Genomic DNA, 18,930 nt, shown 5'->3' with positions numbered 1-18,930 from the left:
ATTGAGTACCCACCATGGTTTCCAGACTTAACACCTCTCGACTTCTACCTATGGGGAACCTTGAAGGATGAAGTTTATCGACAAAAGCCAGCTACACTGAATACGCTACAAGAAACCATCGAAGTGTCGTGTGCAGCCATAAAACTGGACACACTGACAGCCATAGTTCGCTCAGCAGTTTGGCGGCATCAGCGCTGTTTAGCCGCTGATGGTGGTCACTTCGAACACGTACAATGACTCTCTCTCTCGCTCTCTCTCTCTCTCTCTCCACACAAGAATTGTAACTACATGTCATTTTGTTCCAAAGATACTGACTATCAAAGAGTGAGTACTTTTTCCGTACCCCTCTGTATTGGTGAAAGACTGGAGAATGTGTGATATCTAGAACAAAACTTTCAGAAATGGATAATGTTCTGAGAATTCTGCTCCTGTTACAGAAGAAATTCATTACAGATACAAAAGAAAGGATATTAATTATTCAAACATACGAAAATACATTAAATAAGTAGTTGTAAAACAATGATTTACTGTACCTCACACACCAGAACGACATTCTCTTCACGGTAAACATTTAACTAATATGAATCTACAATTCAACACAAATTGTACAAAGGAAGACTACACAGAATTGCAGGTAGACAGACAAACATATTTCCTTATGGGAAAACATTTTTGTTAAGACTCACATGTCTGGTCGAGGGTGTTGGTCCTTGCCTCGTTTCTCAAACAGAAGATGTTTGATGATATGACCCTGTACCACAGAAAGGAGACCACGTGTGCCATTACGTGGTGATTTGAGCCCATAGCCCAGTTCTTGATCGGAATCTCTGAATACCAGTCCTGTGCGCAGCCACTCGTGTTTAGGAGCTGACACAGAGCATCCAAACACAACCTGTCGCAGCTCCTGTGCACAGATGGCAATTATATAATTTGTCAATCTAATTTTCAGCTAGTGAATCACTTAGCAAAACAACCAATTTAGAGGATTCATGGAGGTTAATGATTTGTAATCAGTAACTTATTAAATTTTTGCTACAGGATATTCTATGAATGGTTTTAGTTCCTGAATGGTGCAGATAATTTGTCAGATTTTGTACATGTCTGACAGTACCTTGCATATACTAATAATAATTGAACAAGATTGGTAATATGCATGCATCCATTGGTATTCCCTGTGCACTAAAAATTAAATTCTCTAAAATTATTTACAAGTTACTTATGCACAAATGTTTATGTATATGGGGCAAATTTTGTATCTTATAAAGGACAATGTTTGAAAAAAAATTGATGTGATATTGACAGGTTCTTTATCTTGTTGTCTTGTACCAATGTTCGATCTTTGAATGCAATAAATTAAGTGAAGTGAAATTTACCAAAATACAGCACAAGGAGAAAACTACTCCTTAATGTAAAGTAAGATTTTAAACAGGTCAATTTAAATAAGTATTACATACAACAACAATTAATCAGTATATACTGATTGCCTGGCTGACAAAAATACATGATGCTGAAATACAGGATGCATCAGAAAGAATGGATTCATTTCACAGGGCAATAAAGTTGGCAAGGCTTCATCAAATCCAAATTTTATTGTTACAATTAGATTCGCCAAAATATGTAGTTTATTTATGGAATACAACATCATCCATATGACGCCCTTGGTTTCTGATACAGACGTCGAGGCGTTTTCTGAAGTTATTCATCACTCTCGTGGTCATATCTGGTGGAATCGCTGTGATGTCTTCTCGAATCGCTGTCTTCAGCTTGTCCAGTGTATGTGGTCGATGTTCATAAACTTCCACCTTCAAATGGCCCAAAAGGGAGAAATCGCAGGGCGCAAGATCGGGCGAACGTGCGGGCCAAGGAATGTCACCGCGATGCGAGACGATGTGCCCCGGAAAGAGCCCTCTCAGGAGATCCATTGTTAGTCGCGCAGTGTGAGCAGTGGCCTCATCTTGTTGAAACCCAAGGTCCTCAGCATCAACAGCAAGATCGTTCAGCCTTGGTTGCAGGAAATTTTGTAACATTTCAATGTAACGAGCACTTGTAACGGTTACTGCACGGCCGTCCTCAAAAAAAGTAAGGCCTCCAAACACCAAATTCTGCTACAGCACACCAAACATTTGCTCTTTCACTGTGAAGAGGTCTGTTGTGCAGTTCTTTAGGGTTTGTTCCTGCCCAATATGGGAAATTCTGTTTATCTACACAGCCGGATAGGTGGAAATGGGCTTCGTTACTGGTCAACAGAACGGCGGTAAGGAGCACACTGGCAAGAATACACTGGCAACTGTTAACATGTTTCTCCCAGTCTCCTGCATGAAGTTCTTGCACAATTGCCATTTAATAGGGGTGAAATTTAAGGTCTAAATGCAAAATGCGTCTTACCATAGCGTCGGTTAATCTCAGAGCAACAGCATGTTTGAGATCTGAACGTTGAAGTGATTGGACTGCCTTACTGCCTCCACATTTGCAGGCGTACGAGCGCTCCGTGGCTGTACAGGTGATTTCTTCTTTAAGGTTGAACCTGTGACACGAAATGAAGCCAACCACCGCGACGTCCGAGCTCGAAATGAGTGCAGAAGGCTCGTTGAGTGGCGATCACAGACTCTCTACTTTTTAAAAACGTCTCTACAACGAACACGCTGTACCACCGACCACTCCATATTGCCAACTGAAACTGCATTCTCCCGCCGACCCAACAGTCGCCCCCCCCCCTCACTCTGCGCCTCCACCCGTCGCGGCGTAACGCTCGCTTGAAATCCAACCATTCTTTCTGGCGCACCATGTATAATATTTCAACCATCAGTATTTAATGTGCTTTATTTTAAATCCATTCACTAGTTTATATAAGGGTTTAAACACAAACTGGCAATTTAATACAAAAATGCATCTATTTTGTTTCTTATGTTTTTCGGATATTATGAAACAGATTTCATGCTCTTGTAAATATGAAGGGCAGCCATGGCTGTGAAGGTGATGTGCAACTGTTGAAGTACAGTTTTGACTTCGATTTGAGCCCACATTCCAAATCTGCTTTTTAATTGCATCAGTAAAACAAAACAGTACTACGGTTGGGGGCATGGTACTGTGTAGTCCAGTAACATCGCATTCCAGAAGATAGAACTATTTATAGTCACCACTGTGTGAACTTCAGATCACCCATCCACCCACCCACCTATCTATTCCTGTTGCTTCCACTTGGAGCATAGGGTATCCATGAAATGCTTGTTTCACTTCAGTTTCTTAATCTTAGACAGTCGGTAGGACTCCTTGGAGGTGGGATCAGCCTGTCACAAGGCCACTACCTACACGCAAACACAGAATAAATGGAGACAAATATATATGCTTTAATTGGGATTTGAACCCACAATCCCAGTGTTTGAGCAGGCAAAGACACTTCAAGCCACAGACTGCATGGCCACTGTGATTGACCAAGTCAAATATAAATAAATTTTAGTTATGTAATTGCAATGTTTGTCCTTCTTTCAGGATTTAGCAACCACTACCATATATTTTTATAGTAACAAAGAAAGCAACAATATCCTGTGAGAAGAACAGGTACTTGTCATAAATTTGTACTAAATTTTACTCACTCGTGGAGAATAGAGTTCAAAGTAACATTACAGATACAAGATGCATAACTAGCTTCCACCCAAGAACTTTAATTTCATTTGATATGTGCAGTAGTCGGCGGTATTTATATACATACAGCAGCTAGTTCCTCAGTGATGGGCGTCCCACCAATCACAGGGTTCCTTTGTGACATGACTCGAGCATTTCTTGGATAAATGACACGCTCTGTAACAATCAAAACATTACAAGCCATAGCATTTGTATGCAAACCTGACAGATATCACACAGTTTTTGCTTTATTTTCTGTGAAGTACTGTAGAGTGCATTTTTATAACAGATTTCAGGATCTCACAGCTGTGACTATGAAGAATACAATTCTCTAGGCTGCAATGTCATGCACTTTGATAAAAGTCTTACATTTTGCTCTGCTTACTGCCTGCTTATTGCTGGTTTCTTGCTTGTCTTACCCTTCATCACTGAAGATGGGGGTGATAGGATCCTATAAAACGTCAGTGGACTTCTACCAAGCTACACAGTATTACAACTCAGAAGAATATATGTTTCAACGTTATGGCATTAGGCAGTACTCAGTGTGTGAATGGTGGTAGAGGAATATGTATTGTCAGGTGATGAGGGACATTATTCCCGTGATATTTACAGGATTTTTATTTCGTGATCTAAAATAAATAAAAGAATAAAATGGTTTGTACATATTGTAAGAATGCATGAAGATAGCACCCCAAAGAATATTTCCAACATGAACCGAAGAGGAGAATGGACAAAACAGAGTGAGATCAAGATGGGAAGGTATGAAATATGTACAAAGGGATCTAGAGACATTGGAAGACATTTTTGGGATACTCTGGGAAGACGGAGATAGGTGAAACTGCTAGTTGCTCCACATAATATGAAAAGTTCTAAGAAAGGAAGAAAAGAGAGGAAGAGTAGAAGAAGAACTGAAATAAAATAACTCTCAACATAATGTGACATGTGAACGCATTGCCAGGCAACAGCTTCACTCAGTCGCGAATCGCTTTACGCGACAATCGCTTCACACAGTAAACAGCAAATATTTTTTATAAATATCTTTTGCATTGAGTCCTTTTGCTCATAAAAACGCACAACAGAACACTGCTCTTCGGCAATACACTCCTCAAGCACTACAGCCATTTGACTACCGAAACCAGCCTTTGAACATGGATGTACGCGTCTGCTACCTAGACTGTCATGAAGCTGGGCTGTGCTGATACCCAGTGATACACAAAGAAACCTGCTACATCACTACAGCTGTTTTACTTCTATCTGTGGCATCATTTACTGCCTCTTCCTCGTATATGTGGTGAATAGTAACAAAAATAAATAAAATCCAACAAATAACAACCGTTCCCTTGCGCGTCACATGAAACTGTTCTTTCTCGTCCGAAATATATACATGAAACAAACGTTAAATAAATATGTAGACAATTTCAAAATAAAGCAACATCACAGATAGAGACTAACGTTAGGTTCGTTAGTTTCAAATGCTGGACCGCTGTCTCGAAGCGAAAGCCGGACCATTTTCTGTTTCTCCACGGATAACATAGTCTCTCCACCTGAGACATTGTTTCATGTGTGGTAACCATCGAGACGCGCATGAAAACAGGTTTGATTAGGCTTGCTGCTTCCTTCACGTGCTGTCTGTACCAAGAGCAGATAAAACAAGCAGAAAAAAGAAATTTTGGCTTTAGTCCGCAAGGTAACTATACAGACAGAGCGACCGCCGCTTATCGGCGAACTTAGTGTACATTTTTCAAAGCGGACTTCCGCAAAAAAAAAAAAAAAAAAGTTTAATGATGCTCTCTCGTGTAAAAATGTGGGAGTCAAATGAAGTTATGATTGCAGGTGGTGAATTTAAATTGATGTACAAAAGCTCGTGGCTTCTTTTAATACTACCAGTTGTTTAACCGACGGTTTCAATTTTACCGCGTACAAGTACGGATCCCATCATTTTCGTTGGTTATTTAATGACGCTCCCAGTATCGATACTATATAACATAGGATGGATGGACGAGTGATGATTGGGAAATATTTGGAAGGAGGCGATCTTGACCTAAATGAGACACTGTTCCGTCATTATCCTCGAAGAACTGAGGAAAACCATGAAAGGCCCCAAGTCAAGGTAGCATGCCCCGATCGGCATTCAAACCGAGCACCTCTCGATTACAATTAAAGTGACGCGCTGTTGGCACGGTGTAGGCACGTCATGTTCACTCAGTAGGTCACTTCTTAAGAGTGCGGAACTTAAAAGTCCAAACACTCAACGATTGTCTATTGTTCCTCACTCATATTCTTACATGCCCTTCTTGCATTCAGTAAGTTCATTAGTTACGGCCGCGCCACAGCTCAAGCGGTTAGTCGCTGGTTTCCCACCGTGGCGGCCCGGGTTCGATCCCGGGTCTGGTCAAGTGGGATTTGTGGTGGATAAAGTGGCGCTGGGGCAGGTTTTCTCCGAGTACTTCGGTTTCCCCTGCCAATCTTCATTCCACCACTTGCTCCACAATCACCCTCACCTATCATCTGGAGCTGGTACAAGAGGCCAGAAGTGGCCGCAGTACAAAGGACTTAGTTCCACCCCACTAGCAATAAAAGAAAGTTCATTACTCAGTATTGAGGAAATATGGCTGGCCCTGCAGCTGAAATCCTATACGGGGGAGAGATATGGCAAGTAATCAGTAGAAGTACAATTTCGGAATTCTCACGAAGAAACTGGGGGAGGGGGGAACCCCGAAATACCTTTATCTGAACTACCGGCATCCATGAAGGATCGGCCGTTTGCACAACAGACATGTATCAGATTTCATCAAAGATCTGGAAATTCTGCCTAAATTTTTTTTTCTATTCGTTGCAATCCCACGTTTGTACGTGTAAATTTAAACGTTTAATTAGTTTTCTTCTTGTCCAGTCCCCCAGTCTGTTTCCTACATCCTTCTTCTCCCATTTCTCCGCATCCTTACCATTTTTCGTTTTCTTTTTCTCTTGTAGAATTCGAGATTCTCATAGCGGTAGTTACCCTACCGTAATACGTGAGCCGATTATCTAGAAAATGTAGGAGCCTCGACGTCTCAATACCTCGTGGGCTTCTATGACCTGTTACAGAGATATAGCTTTGCCATAGCGGTATTATTAAGAGTACTTCAATCTTCTGGAATTCCTCATTTCCTTCTTCATATACGCCTCCTTCTTTTTGTTCTTTTCCATTCCTTGTATGCATTTTTCTCTCATTCTCCTTCCCAAGAGTCCTGACCATCAGAATTATGCTGCGTTAACTGGCTGAAGCAAAACAAATTTACCGTGCATAAATGTATTTCCGTCACTGCCCCCCCCCCCACCAATTGGGGGGCAGGGATAGGTCAGTCTGTATAGCGACGGGCTGCGGACCTATAAACTTCATGGAGATATGAATTCAAATAGGCGGATATATTGCCCACGCAACGTGTGCATAGCTTCCAAATGTACAGATTTTTGGTTTATGATCACAGGGCCCGGATATGATTTTGATAAACATGACGAGACGAATGTGTTCTGGAAACTTTTTTTGAAGAGTACAGCCATATAAATCTCTATATATCCAAGTGCCGTGATGGATACCAGCTATATTTCACATATCCACAGAACATTAACGACGCTCACAGAATAGAAACAATACATTAAAACAATAAGCTCTCGGAAAAACTGTTCGTTAGTGTCCTTACATACGACACGGACCGCATAGAAAACGACGCCTCCAACAATTCTTCGTTGTCGCGGGGAACTTTTCCCGAGCCGTTGCCTGACAAAGATAAGAGGATATACAAACTGACCCGCAGACTCTTCTTTGATACGACGCGGACCGCATATAAAACATCCAATAATTATTTCATTGTTGCGTGTATTCCTTGCCGCGGAAGCTGTTTACCGAGCCGTTTGCTGGCAACGACAGGAGGGGGAGACATACGGGCACAGATTGATGTGAGGGATTTATGAAGTAGGCCGCTGAAATGGTCTCAGATGCCAAGTTTCGTGACGATCGGTTCAGGCATTGAAAAGTTTATGGGGTGAAGATACACATACAGAGAGCAAAATGATCTCATTAGCCTACTTCTGTTTTTTTTTAAATAAGAAAGCGGTATAAAAACTGCTCGCTCATTCGTGGCTTACTATATCTTTATGCAACACAAAATACGAAGTTCATACACCTCGAATATTCATTGATATGGCAAGCTGGAATAGCGTCCACTTCTCAGATTTCGTGAAGCAAGTCATAAGTATGGAGCTAAGTCCTTTTTGGGAAGCTGCCAGTTGGTGAGCTGCTCAAGAATTTCTCAGCACTTTATGGAACCAAAGGATTCATTACCGTCTTCACAAAAGTTACCTACTGCTCCACAGCCTGAGCCAGTTTATTCCATATAGCGACGGGCTACGGACTGAATGGCTGAGGAACAGCGTTCGATTTCCGGCAGGGGCAAGAGGTTTTTCTCTTCATGTCGTGCAAACTGGTTCTGGGGCCCACCCAGCCTTCTACCCAATTGCTCTCCTCAAAGATCTGGCCCTCAGGATTATGCATTCAGGATCCGAGGGGCATAATAAAAGAATCTGCCAAGAAGGCCATAATTCTGGGCTGAACAAGAAGTGGATAAAAGCAAGGTTGCTGGGTCCCATGCATTGTTTGTTCCGACAGTTTAAGAACTGACCCTTTGTTCGCAACTCCCACGGAGAATCAGGAGAAAGGGGGGCTGTAGGCTTATCAGCTTTTTGTGCGCGTCACACGGTGGCAACTTGCAATATGGCGCAAACTACCGGGAACAAAATGTCACGAAAGTGTTATGGCTAGTTGTGACTCATCAGGGTTGCTTTGTCATATTTAACAGATATGTCTCCTCGCGCCATTAATTTATTATTTTTCTCATTAACATTCCATCTGCTCATTGTTATTTTTGTTGTTCACATTGTTGCGTTAGTGTTCTTGTCGCCGAGGAAGGTAACAATCTGGAGTTCCTCGTTTCGAAACTCGGGCCGGGACATCGGGCTATCCTGACTGTGGCTTTCGCCAGTCCCTCTAGACAAACTCCAGGATCCGACACTCGAAAAGCAAAATTAAATTATTTCAGCAAAAGCTCGCGATTAAAAATAGAAAAGACAGTCTTCATTGAATTCAGACTCCCTTGAAATCGGATTTGTTTTATTCTTGACTGCAGATTTCTGTTACAATATGACACTGAAGCAAATTGTCACGTGTAGGTGTGACGGGGTTTGGATTCATGACTCGATTTATTGACCACTTATACACCCACGACTCGTAAGTGAAAGTAATTACAGCTCCAACGCTAATCTCCACAATTCACAAATCACCACAACACCCGCTAAGTCTTCATGAGCCGTTCCTTCTCATCGGGTTCTAGCAGTGGAGATTCTTCGGCTTCACTCGCTCAAGTCCTCTCTTCACAGACTCCAGCACAGAACTGAACTTGCTGCCCCAGTTTTCTCGATTATAACATCTCGGCACGGACCAACAGAAACGCCCGCTTCCAAAAATACCTCGATTGTTGCATGCAAATTTGTCCACGGGGACCTGTTTGCCGAACCGTTGCCTAGAAGCGGCTGTGATGTATCTGCCCATCTCGTGGTCATTGCATAGCAACGGCTCTGCAGGCCACAATATAATAAATAATTTATGTAGCCATGCCTTGCTTCCTCTAATTCTATGCAATAACACTGAACATGGACACATTATTGGTTACGTAATAATTCATTGTAAAGTTATGATAGTTTGATAGGCACAATATATCACTGTGGTCGCGGTGCAAGGGCCAAGAAGGCCCACCCCTTATACATTCATTCATGATAGTTTGAAGTAGTATCAACAACGAACAGCTGCGTGTGAATTTAGGGTTTATTACAGAGAAAACTAAGGCAAAACTGTTCCTGTACTTAACTATGTAAGCACCATGCCATGAAGACATATGGAGGAGTGGAGGTGTAACTCCAACATTTTTAACCTCGGCACTAGGTAGAGGTGAGTGGTCAGCTTCACGCCCTTGCCGCTTTACCTCTGGGAAAGAGTCCCCCGGTACCTATTGGATACGAAGCTCGGGGGGCCCCAGAACCGGTCTGGACGCTGAGAAGAGAAAAAATCCTGTACTACCGGGGATCGCACCCGGGCCGTCCAATATGTAGCCTGTCACTATACCGAATGAAATATCCTGATTCCTATTATAGGGTAAGAGTTAATTATAATATGACAGAACAGGTGTCCCTTTCTCATATTAGCTGAATTTTATTTTCTTATGAACAACGTAAAGAAATGTGCTTTGTGGAATTCAAATAATTTAAAATCTACATTATTACGTTAGAACGACACATCATATGAAAATGTGTTTTTCTAGATAATATTTGGTTGGAATATTCTTAGAGCCAATTAATATTAAAAAAAAAAAAAGCCCGTTGAAATCAACGAGGCCGGTCACACTGGCCGCGCGGTCTCTCTCGCTCTGACGCTGGGACCGTGGTTTCGAATCCCACTCAAGGCATGGATGTCTGTGTGTGCGTTTATTTCGTGTTTGTGCTGCCCTGTGTGCAGGTAGCGGCTTTGCGATGGGCTGATCTCCCGTCCAAGGAACCCTACCGTCTGTGTAAAAGAGATTACGAAACTGAAGAAGAGGCCAGGGCCCAACAAAGGGCCGTAGGGCCATTGACGAATGTATGAATGAAATCAAGGAGAAATTGAAAATAGTAATATGGATATCATATATCTATTACAGATCATCCGACTGCAGACGAAGTAACCACCAAAGAGTTCTTCCTTTTGAGATATAACGTCATGCCATCCACTGAAAGTCAACCGACGTTTCAGAGGAACATATTGATTCCATCTTCAAGGTGGAAGAATAAACGGAGCAAGAAACCAGCGCGAAGCAGGTAGCAAGCCGAACTTTATTTGCTGCCTTGCTAATGCCGTGTAGTCCTTGGAAAAGCAATCGACGTTTCGAAGGAACATGCCGCCTCCATATTCAGGGTAGAAGAGTAAGCCAAGCAAGAAACCATCGTGATGCAGGCACATTTTATAGATTGCCGACATGAAAAGAGGCCTTTCCCAGTGACACTCGAAGTTCACATTTGATAGGCATATGTTCGTATTCATTTTCTTGTACTTTTGAAGTAAGGTAAAACCGTTAAGGCTTGCGGTGTTTAATTAATTGACCACTACGCCATGAAGGTATAGCGCAGTCGTTATAGCAACGGTCTACTGGTTGGACAGCCCGGTTTCGATTCCCAATAGTACAGGATATTTTCCCTTCTCAGCGTCCAAACCGAATGTAGGCCCCACCCAGCCTCCAATCGAATGGGTACCGGGGGCTCTGTCTCCAGGGTTTAAGCGGTAGAAGCGTGAATCTTTACTTAATCAGTTAAGAACAATGCCATGAAGATCTATGGGGAGTGGATGGATAACTCCATCTTCTTAGATCTCGATGCTAGATGGAAGTGAGAGGTCAGCTTGAAGTCGCGACTGCCTTAATGACAGCACCCATTTTAGCATTGTACAGCTACATACAACACAAAGGAAAGAAACCAACACACCAAACATGTATGCACAACAAATGGAACCACAGCATGGCAATCTGAAAAACTTAAAATACTTTATAAGCATTCTGTGTTACTCGTTAAATGCAAAATGCAACAGGGTAACGAGAGAGCAGCAGTTTTTTCAACAATCTTATAAACCAGATGATGGCCAGTTAGACTGAAACATGCAGTGTTTAAATAAATAGTAAGAAGAGACAAAGAATCTTCCAAGTGCGAATTTTATATGTGGACGAAGCTGCAAGGGGACGGTGACGCAATAATGCTAAAATTGTGTCCTAGAAACCTGTTTTGAAAAGAACGGTCTTCTAAATGTATATAAATCCAAGTTCCGTGATGGATACCAACTATATTTTCACATCTATCTATCTATCTATCTATCTATCTATGTCTGTCTATCTATTCATCCATCCATCCATCCATCTGTCTATAGCTCTATATCCCTTATGGACATTGGACACTTTTTCAGTTTCTAAATTTATACACATTCGGTGGGACTCCTCGGACGGGGGATCAGCCCTTCGCAAGGCCGCTACCTACACACAGAACAACACAGACACAGCATATACGCATACAGACATCCATGCCTCGAATAGGATTCGAATCCACGATCCCAGCATTCGAGCTGGCGAAGACGGTTCATGCCTTACACCGCGCTCACGGATTAGAAAAAGTGCATTAGAACAGGCTCTGGGGTGAAATAATGGCCTGCTTGCCTTTCATACGACACGTAACGCGCAGAAAACGACGCATCCAACAATGCTTCGTTGCAGCGGAAACATTGCCCAGCAACGGAAGGAAGGATACACATACGGGAATAACACACTTATGGGAGTTCTTTTTAAGTATACCGTTGAAATGGGCTCAGGTGCCATGATATGCATACCATGTCTTATGACGATCGGTACGGGTATTCAAAAGTTCATGGGTGATCTCATTATGCTACATTTAAAATAAAGAAAGCGGCATAAAAACTGCCCGCTTGTTCGTGACTTACTATACTTTTGTGCAACACAAAAGACGAGGTTCATACACCCCTACTATTCGTTGCTATGGCACGCCGTAATAACGTCACTTCTTGCGGTTCGTAAAGCTAACTAACTATATGGAGCTGAGTCATTGTTGAGAAGCCGCCAGTTGCTGAGCTGCTCAAGAATTCCACAAAATGTTATGGAACCCGGAGGCTCATTACCGTGTTCACAAGAGCCCTCCACTAGTCCCTATTCTGAGCAAGATCAGTGCAGTCCATGCCACTCCATACTATTTCTCTAACACTCATTTTCAATATTATCCTCAGATCTTCCTAGTGCTATTTTTCTCCTTGCTTTCCCACTAAGACTCTATCTGGATTCCTCTTCTCCCCATGCGTGCTACATGCTCTTGTCATTACCTTCTTGACTTGATCATTCTAATTATAACTGGCGATGAGTACAAGTTATGAAGCTCCTCCTTATGCAGTTTCCTCAAACCTCCTGTCAATTCATCTCTCTTCTGTCCAAATAATGTCCCAGCTCCCTCTTCTCAAAACTGCCTCCATCTATATTCCTCCCTTAATGTTAGAGACTAAGTTTCACACCCATACAGAATCAGAGGCAAAATTATGGTTCTGTATATTCTGATGTTTACATTTTAAGGCGGTAGACGTGAGGACAAAAAAAAAATGGTTCTCTACCGAATGGCAGCCAAGCATTCGTAACGATCTGACTATGTTACGCTTCACAGAGTGGTCACACAGCTCCATACGAACTTCCGTTAGCTCGGACTTACCCAGCAACATAAATGTTACGGAACAAGTTTCGGCGCTCCAATTGCATGGGTCAAGCTTCTTTTTCGCCGGGAAGAGGCCTTCCTTGTGTCTCCTTAACACGGATAAGACAGAGGTAAAATTGTCCCCGTGTTTAACTAGGTACCACGCGAAGGTATGGATCCATTTATTATTAATCTAAGCATTAGATTAGACGTGAGAGGTTAGGTTCACGACCTGGCCGCCTTACCACAGGAGAAAAAGCCCCCATTATACGCTATACGGAGTCTGAGTAGGCCCCACAGCCGGTCTGGGCCCTATGGAAACAAGAAAAATTTATTGCCCCTGTCGAGGAAGGAACTGCTATTCCTTGGTCACACAACCCGGAGCCCGTCACTTTAAGGGTGAGCTTTCCCGGCTCATTGAGCAGTAAGAACAGTCAGTATAAAATAATTTTAACTGACCGTACGATTAAATATTTTTGAAAACGAAGTAATGGACAGATTATCTTAACAACCGGGATAGCTCAGTTAGTGTGGCTACTGGCTGGAGGGACGGGGTTCAATTACCGGCAGGGCAAGACGTTTTTCTCTTCTCCACAGCGTCCAGACTGGCTCTAGTGCCCATCTAATGGGTACCGATAGCTCTCTCCTCTGTGGTAAAGAGACCGGAGCGTGAAGCTGATCACTCACATCTAGGTAGTGTCGAGGTCAAGAACTGTGGACCTATGCCTTGACTCCCCCATTAGTCTACATGGCGTGGTGCTTAATTAATTGAGCCCAGAGAGAAATTCGCCTTTTTATACAGACTGAAGCAAAGAGAGAGAGAGTCCAGCTATAAACTTTACATAACTTTCTAAGGAAGCGACATTTCTAATGGCTAACAACGTCCAACACTACGGTTCTAAACTTGTATTCAGTAAGCAAATTAACATATCAAATTATATGTAGCTACCCTTTGTACCTTGTGTCTGGTGGGATCTCGCACGGATGCCCAGACGCGGTTTCTCAGGTCTTCTACGAGAAGTGGCACATGCCATTTCGATACGTAATTGAACAAGAGAGAAGAGCGTCAGAAAATTATGTACCCCCTTGGCTACTAAATTAACATGACAGCGATAATGGTAATGAGGAAAAATGTATTTTGGGCTTGTGATTTTATTTATTTTGTGCAATTGTAACTCCTATGCACCATTCTCTATGGGAACGAGGTTACGTCACCTTCTATTATTAATACAGACCGTTATATCATCATGAGAAGGTCACTGGATTGTAGTAACGTACTTCTGATATGCATTAGCCGCTAGTAAACTCACATATTTACACAGCATCCTTATTATTAAATAATAATAATAATAATAATCCGGATGATGCCTCAATGCAACGGGATGCTAACATATAATATTTACACAGAATATTTCTTCCGTAAGATTTGGTACAGGAAGTATGACGTACCCTTGTTCATAGAGGAGATGGACTTTACCTTACTCCAGTATATTAGACATAAGAAATATACAAAGAAACTGATCAAGCAATACGATAGCATACCTTTGTCTTTCTTCGTGGTCCGATGTGAAGAAACCCCAGACGGGGAGTCTTGATTGTGTTTCTCAGAATTCTTGGGCCCCTTGCTGGTTTCACCCGATTCGGTGCTCATCTTAACATCGAATAATCTGATGTTAATTGCATCTTACTTCAAACTTTCTGCCGTATGGATAATTCTGTTAAAATGATTCAAGTGTCGTATCTTTTATTAGTTTATAAACGTGACAGATTATTTAAATGGCATGTTATTCTGATGAGGAAATTAATGTCCCAAAGAATCTATATATTTCAATTATAAATGATCTTATAATTTAAAAACGGCTGATATTATTTCAACATAAAGTGAAAAATGCTGGAAAACCGCGTAACGACTTATCTGTTGCTTGATGAAAAGCCTACATGAAGTTAAAGCCACAAGTAAAGAGACATATTCTTGCCCATTTCTACAAATGAAACGCATTTCGTATTATTGTCAATAAAAGCATCTCTGCAGCCGGAGAGTTCTATAAAACAAGAACTCGGCTTATCCCGTCAAATTAGCGTCCATTGTTTATCTTCCGTCAAAATTGCAACACTTTTACATTCTACAGTGTTGTAATTGTGACGAAAGATAAACAATGGACGCTAATTTGAACAATTGCAACGGGATGCTGAAATACAGAATTATCCCGTCAAGTTATATATGAATTTACTTCGAAGTGCATGAATTAAAATGAGTTGCGGTTCAAAGATATGATCGAACCAAACAGTAGAAAGCCTCCGGGTACATCACTCAAAATAACCAAGTCCTATAATTCTGGTTAAGTCTGCAAGAATTAACCTATATACTCACAAATACGTCAAGCACTCACACGGCTGACCTTCGGTAAACAGAAAATTTTAGTTAGATTTTATCATATTCCGAATAAAATTTATTACTGTTAATAATTTGCTTTACGCAATTAAAGATGCAATAGCCTCTACTCTGCAATCAAGGTATATACACTATAAATTTTGTTAATAAATCTGTTAAAACAAAACCACCCTGTGAAAGATCAGTCAAGACTCTGAATCTTCACTAATCAACATAAGCAGTTCATACTAGCATCGCTGAATACCAAGAAACACGGCTAAGACCGGCTAAGGCTCTTGAACTCATGTTAAACGCGTTGCGTTAAAAAGGGATCGCCCTGTATAAGGAGACCACGACTGCTACCGCCACCCATCTGGCCGCGAGGGTGACTCACAGAACACTGAATTGCCGGAGAGAGGTTCGTTGCTGTTCGTTACTGCTTCAAAATCTTCGTGTCTGGACACCCGCACTCTAGCCCGTCGGTATTGCAGAAAACTTCACAACAAAACCATAGTCGATTTTCCTGTTCGCAAGCAGCCAATCAAGTCCATGTGGAATCAGAGTCGACGTGTCAGGCTTTGTAAACACTCCAGTCTTCAAATACACTGTTAGTTTCTTGTCAATTAATTGATTTGTATACCACGTGGATAAAAAGGAGCCATTCTTTTAAAAATGATAAAAATAGACGGCCTTTGATTATGTAGAAGATACGCGTGTAAAAGGATTTACTAAATTTAGTTCATTCATAACATCGACACGTATTTTTAATTTTTAACGAGATATGTGTATTTTATTTATAATTCTTTCGCGTTTCCTTACCGACATTGAAGTTCAATGGGGTACTTCCCCTCTTTTCTTGGGTTACGACTTAAACCTCTTCTTTTTTTCATTGGTCGTTGGGTGATCAAATGTCATTTTGTAATACGACAGGTTGTACATTTTCAATTATTTCTTGCAGTAACTCCAGAGCTGGAACTGCTCTCTCTGGTTTTCTGTATACTAATTCTTTACACTGGCTCCAAATATGTCCATATAATGGATTTAAATCTTTAAAAAATCAAGATCACATAGTGGATTTGATAAATTAAACTGTAGCGCCATCCGACATTTTCAAAGAGCGCATAATATGGCTGTAAATGCGTACGTTTTTGAAAATTCAAAGTGGAATATATTTTTCTGTGTAACGAATTCACAAAACAGAATTAATCTCTTTATACAAGTACCCTTAATAATTTAATATATAACTTCTATGAGTTCCATTCAAATCCGCACAGATATTTATTTTTACAATTTTAAAAGTTCGTTTTTCCACTATACTGCATAACCCGTGTACCAAAATGATTGACGCAGTTTGGAAGTTGATTATATTCGTAAGTTTGTTGTAAAGGATTACAAAAACTAGTATAAATGAAAGAGAAACTCTACGAGTTTATAACACATATCTATAGGTGCTCGATGTATGCACACTTTTTTAATTTTTTTTAATTCACTTAGTGGGGGATGGAGTCCAACTGGGTCCACTCGGCACGGCGGCCACTGATTGGCCTATTGTAGCCTGCCCCGTGTGATTATGATGATGGAGAATTTGGTGGAATGAAGATTGGCAGGGGAAACCGAAGTTCTCGGAGAAAACCCACCCCAGCGCCACTTTGTCCACCACAAATCCCACTTGACCAGACCCAGGATCGAATCACGGGCCGCAGCGGTGGGAAGCCAGCGACTAACCCTTTGAGCTATGGCGCGGCCCTTCCTACGGGCTTTGATATCTTTGCTCGATACAGCACTGCGTCATATGTAGAGGCTCCAATGTCGCAGCCAAAACGGCATCTCTGCTGTTCCTTATTTGGAAGTCCATGTTTAAATTTCCTCTACAGAGGTCGGCTGTCATGCCTGATGGTTCTGTGGTTTTTCCTTTGTCTCTTCAGACGAATTCAGTTACAATATCTTTAATTACTCCACGACCACTTCCATCTACTTCATTTCCAATCCAGTCTTCATTAATCCTCATATCATCTGGCATATGGTATGAGCAATTGACAGCGTTGTTATAGAAATCACATAGACATAAAATTAAAGTACCGAGGCGGACTGTGAAATAAGAATTGGAAGAGAGCAAAGAAAATCATGATAAATGACACCGAGCATTGTCGTTCCCAGATGGGGATTGCAACTGCTTCGCTAACCTTCACGGTACAAGGAAGTGTTGACATTTGTTTTGTGTGCTAGTGTCTGGCATTACTTGAAGAGTAAAGTAACGGCAATGGCGTGAGCACGGAANGAGAAGGAGAAAAATGAGTGTATGCACTGCAAGACGGATTAAATAAATCATGGAGGAAACAACTAGTGAAGACAGAAGATTATGTATGCTGCAATTAAAGTGATCTTAAGGGTGTGTAAAGGCCGCGCCATAGCTCAAGCGGTTAGTCGCTGGCTTGAACTGAATTAAATTACTAAGAATATACTATTAATATTTTTTTACATATATTTCTTTTCCTTTTTAAGAAGTTTGGGAATTTGTTTATGAAGTAATAGACGCCTTGCACAAATCTTTTTCTTCTAATCTTAAGATCTCTGTAACTAACTTTGGGTATTCTTTTTGCTGTTCTCAGACAGAATATCCATTGTTGTTGCCCTTTGGTCTCGTACTGTTTACAGTTCCAGAAGATGTGTTCCTCCGGCTACTTAGACTGACATGAAGCTGGACTGTGCTGCTACCCAGTGATACATACAGAAAACCTCTTATATCAATTGCTGGTGTTTTACTTCCCTCTGTGACCTATTTACTGACTCTCCCTGGTATACTGCCGTTTCTCGGAGTCGGCGGTCGGCAGAGATGTACAGTATGACGATTTTACACGTTTTAAATTACAGGGTTATTCTCAGTATCATTTAACAGCATCTCTGGCGTTTTCTGTTGGACTTCCCTGGCACAAGACGCATAACCGATAACTGAGGAAATTAATGGCCACACACTATACTGAGTCGGTGTGTAAGATGCTTTTCCTAACTTAGATTGCTTCTGAGTGATAAGAAATGTAATACGTATTCATGTTCTTCCACTATAGTACTCTGCAAGCTATATTTTATTGTGAAAATTGTTAGCCTGATTTGCTAAATTAGGCTTATGAGATTATCACGGTGTCTGTGTGTTGTGTATCACCCATACCAACTTTTGAAAGCCTGAACCAATCTTTATGAAACTTGGTATGTCTATCTTGGCACCTGAGCCAATCTCAAAGGCGTGTTTCATAAATACCTCACATCATTCTGTATCTATAAGTTTGTCCCACTGTATTTGCTGGGAAACGGTTTGGTAAAAACGTTTCCGCTGCAACGAATACAAAGGCGAATATATATTAATTTTTGGCTATGTCGTTTTCTACGCGATCTGTATCGTATCAATGAAAGTAGGCGATTGGTTCTGCCCAAAACTTCCTGTTACTTATATGAATGGCCAGACGCTGGAGTGTAAAGCATATCACGATTCAGTCACTGACCTATAGCCGCAGCATTCATGAACTGCGCAAAAACAAAAGCTGTGATATTGTACTTATACAACTTCAACTAATTTCAATTGATATATAAGCAGACATGAACGTTTTACTCATTCACGATCCCAATTTAACCACATTATATGGAAT

General features: G+C 41.4%; 1 protein-coding gene across 14 annotated transcripts in view; it reads right to left on the bottom strand.

Moving 5' to 3' along the window:
• Positions 1-18,930, bottom strand: part of LOC111866781 (inactive ubiquitin carboxyl-terminal hydrolase MINDY-4B) — a 72,349-nt gene that overhangs the window by 16,684 nt on the left and 36,735 nt on the right. For 4 of the 14 annotated variants that reach the window (XM_033752404.1, XM_023856032.2, XM_023856038.2 and 1 more), the window contains 2 exons: positions 3,710-3,798; positions 687-904 (listed from right to left, as the gene is read on the bottom strand). In XM_033752404.1, coding sequence (XP_033608295.1) covers positions 687-904; positions 3,710-3,798 — 307 coding nt within the window. Of the gene's footprint in view, positions 1-686; positions 905-3,709; positions 3,799-4,954; positions 5,039-14,460; positions 14,634-15,289; positions 15,712-18,930 lie in introns of those variants that run through there. The other 10 variants (XM_023856036.2, XM_023856034.2, XM_023856037.2 and 7 more) reach the window with 10 other exon arrangements.

This window comes from Cryptotermes secundus, unplaced genomic scaffold (genome assembly GCF_002891405.2).
Source record: "Cryptotermes secundus unplaced genomic scaffold, Csec_1.0 scaffold384, whole genome shotgun sequence".
Lineage (NCBI taxonomy): Eukaryota > Metazoa > Arthropoda > Insecta > Blattodea > Kalotermitidae > Cryptotermes > Cryptotermes secundus.
Note: the sequence above shows the minus strand (reverse complement) of the source record. Positions and strands in the feature narration are given on the sequence as shown.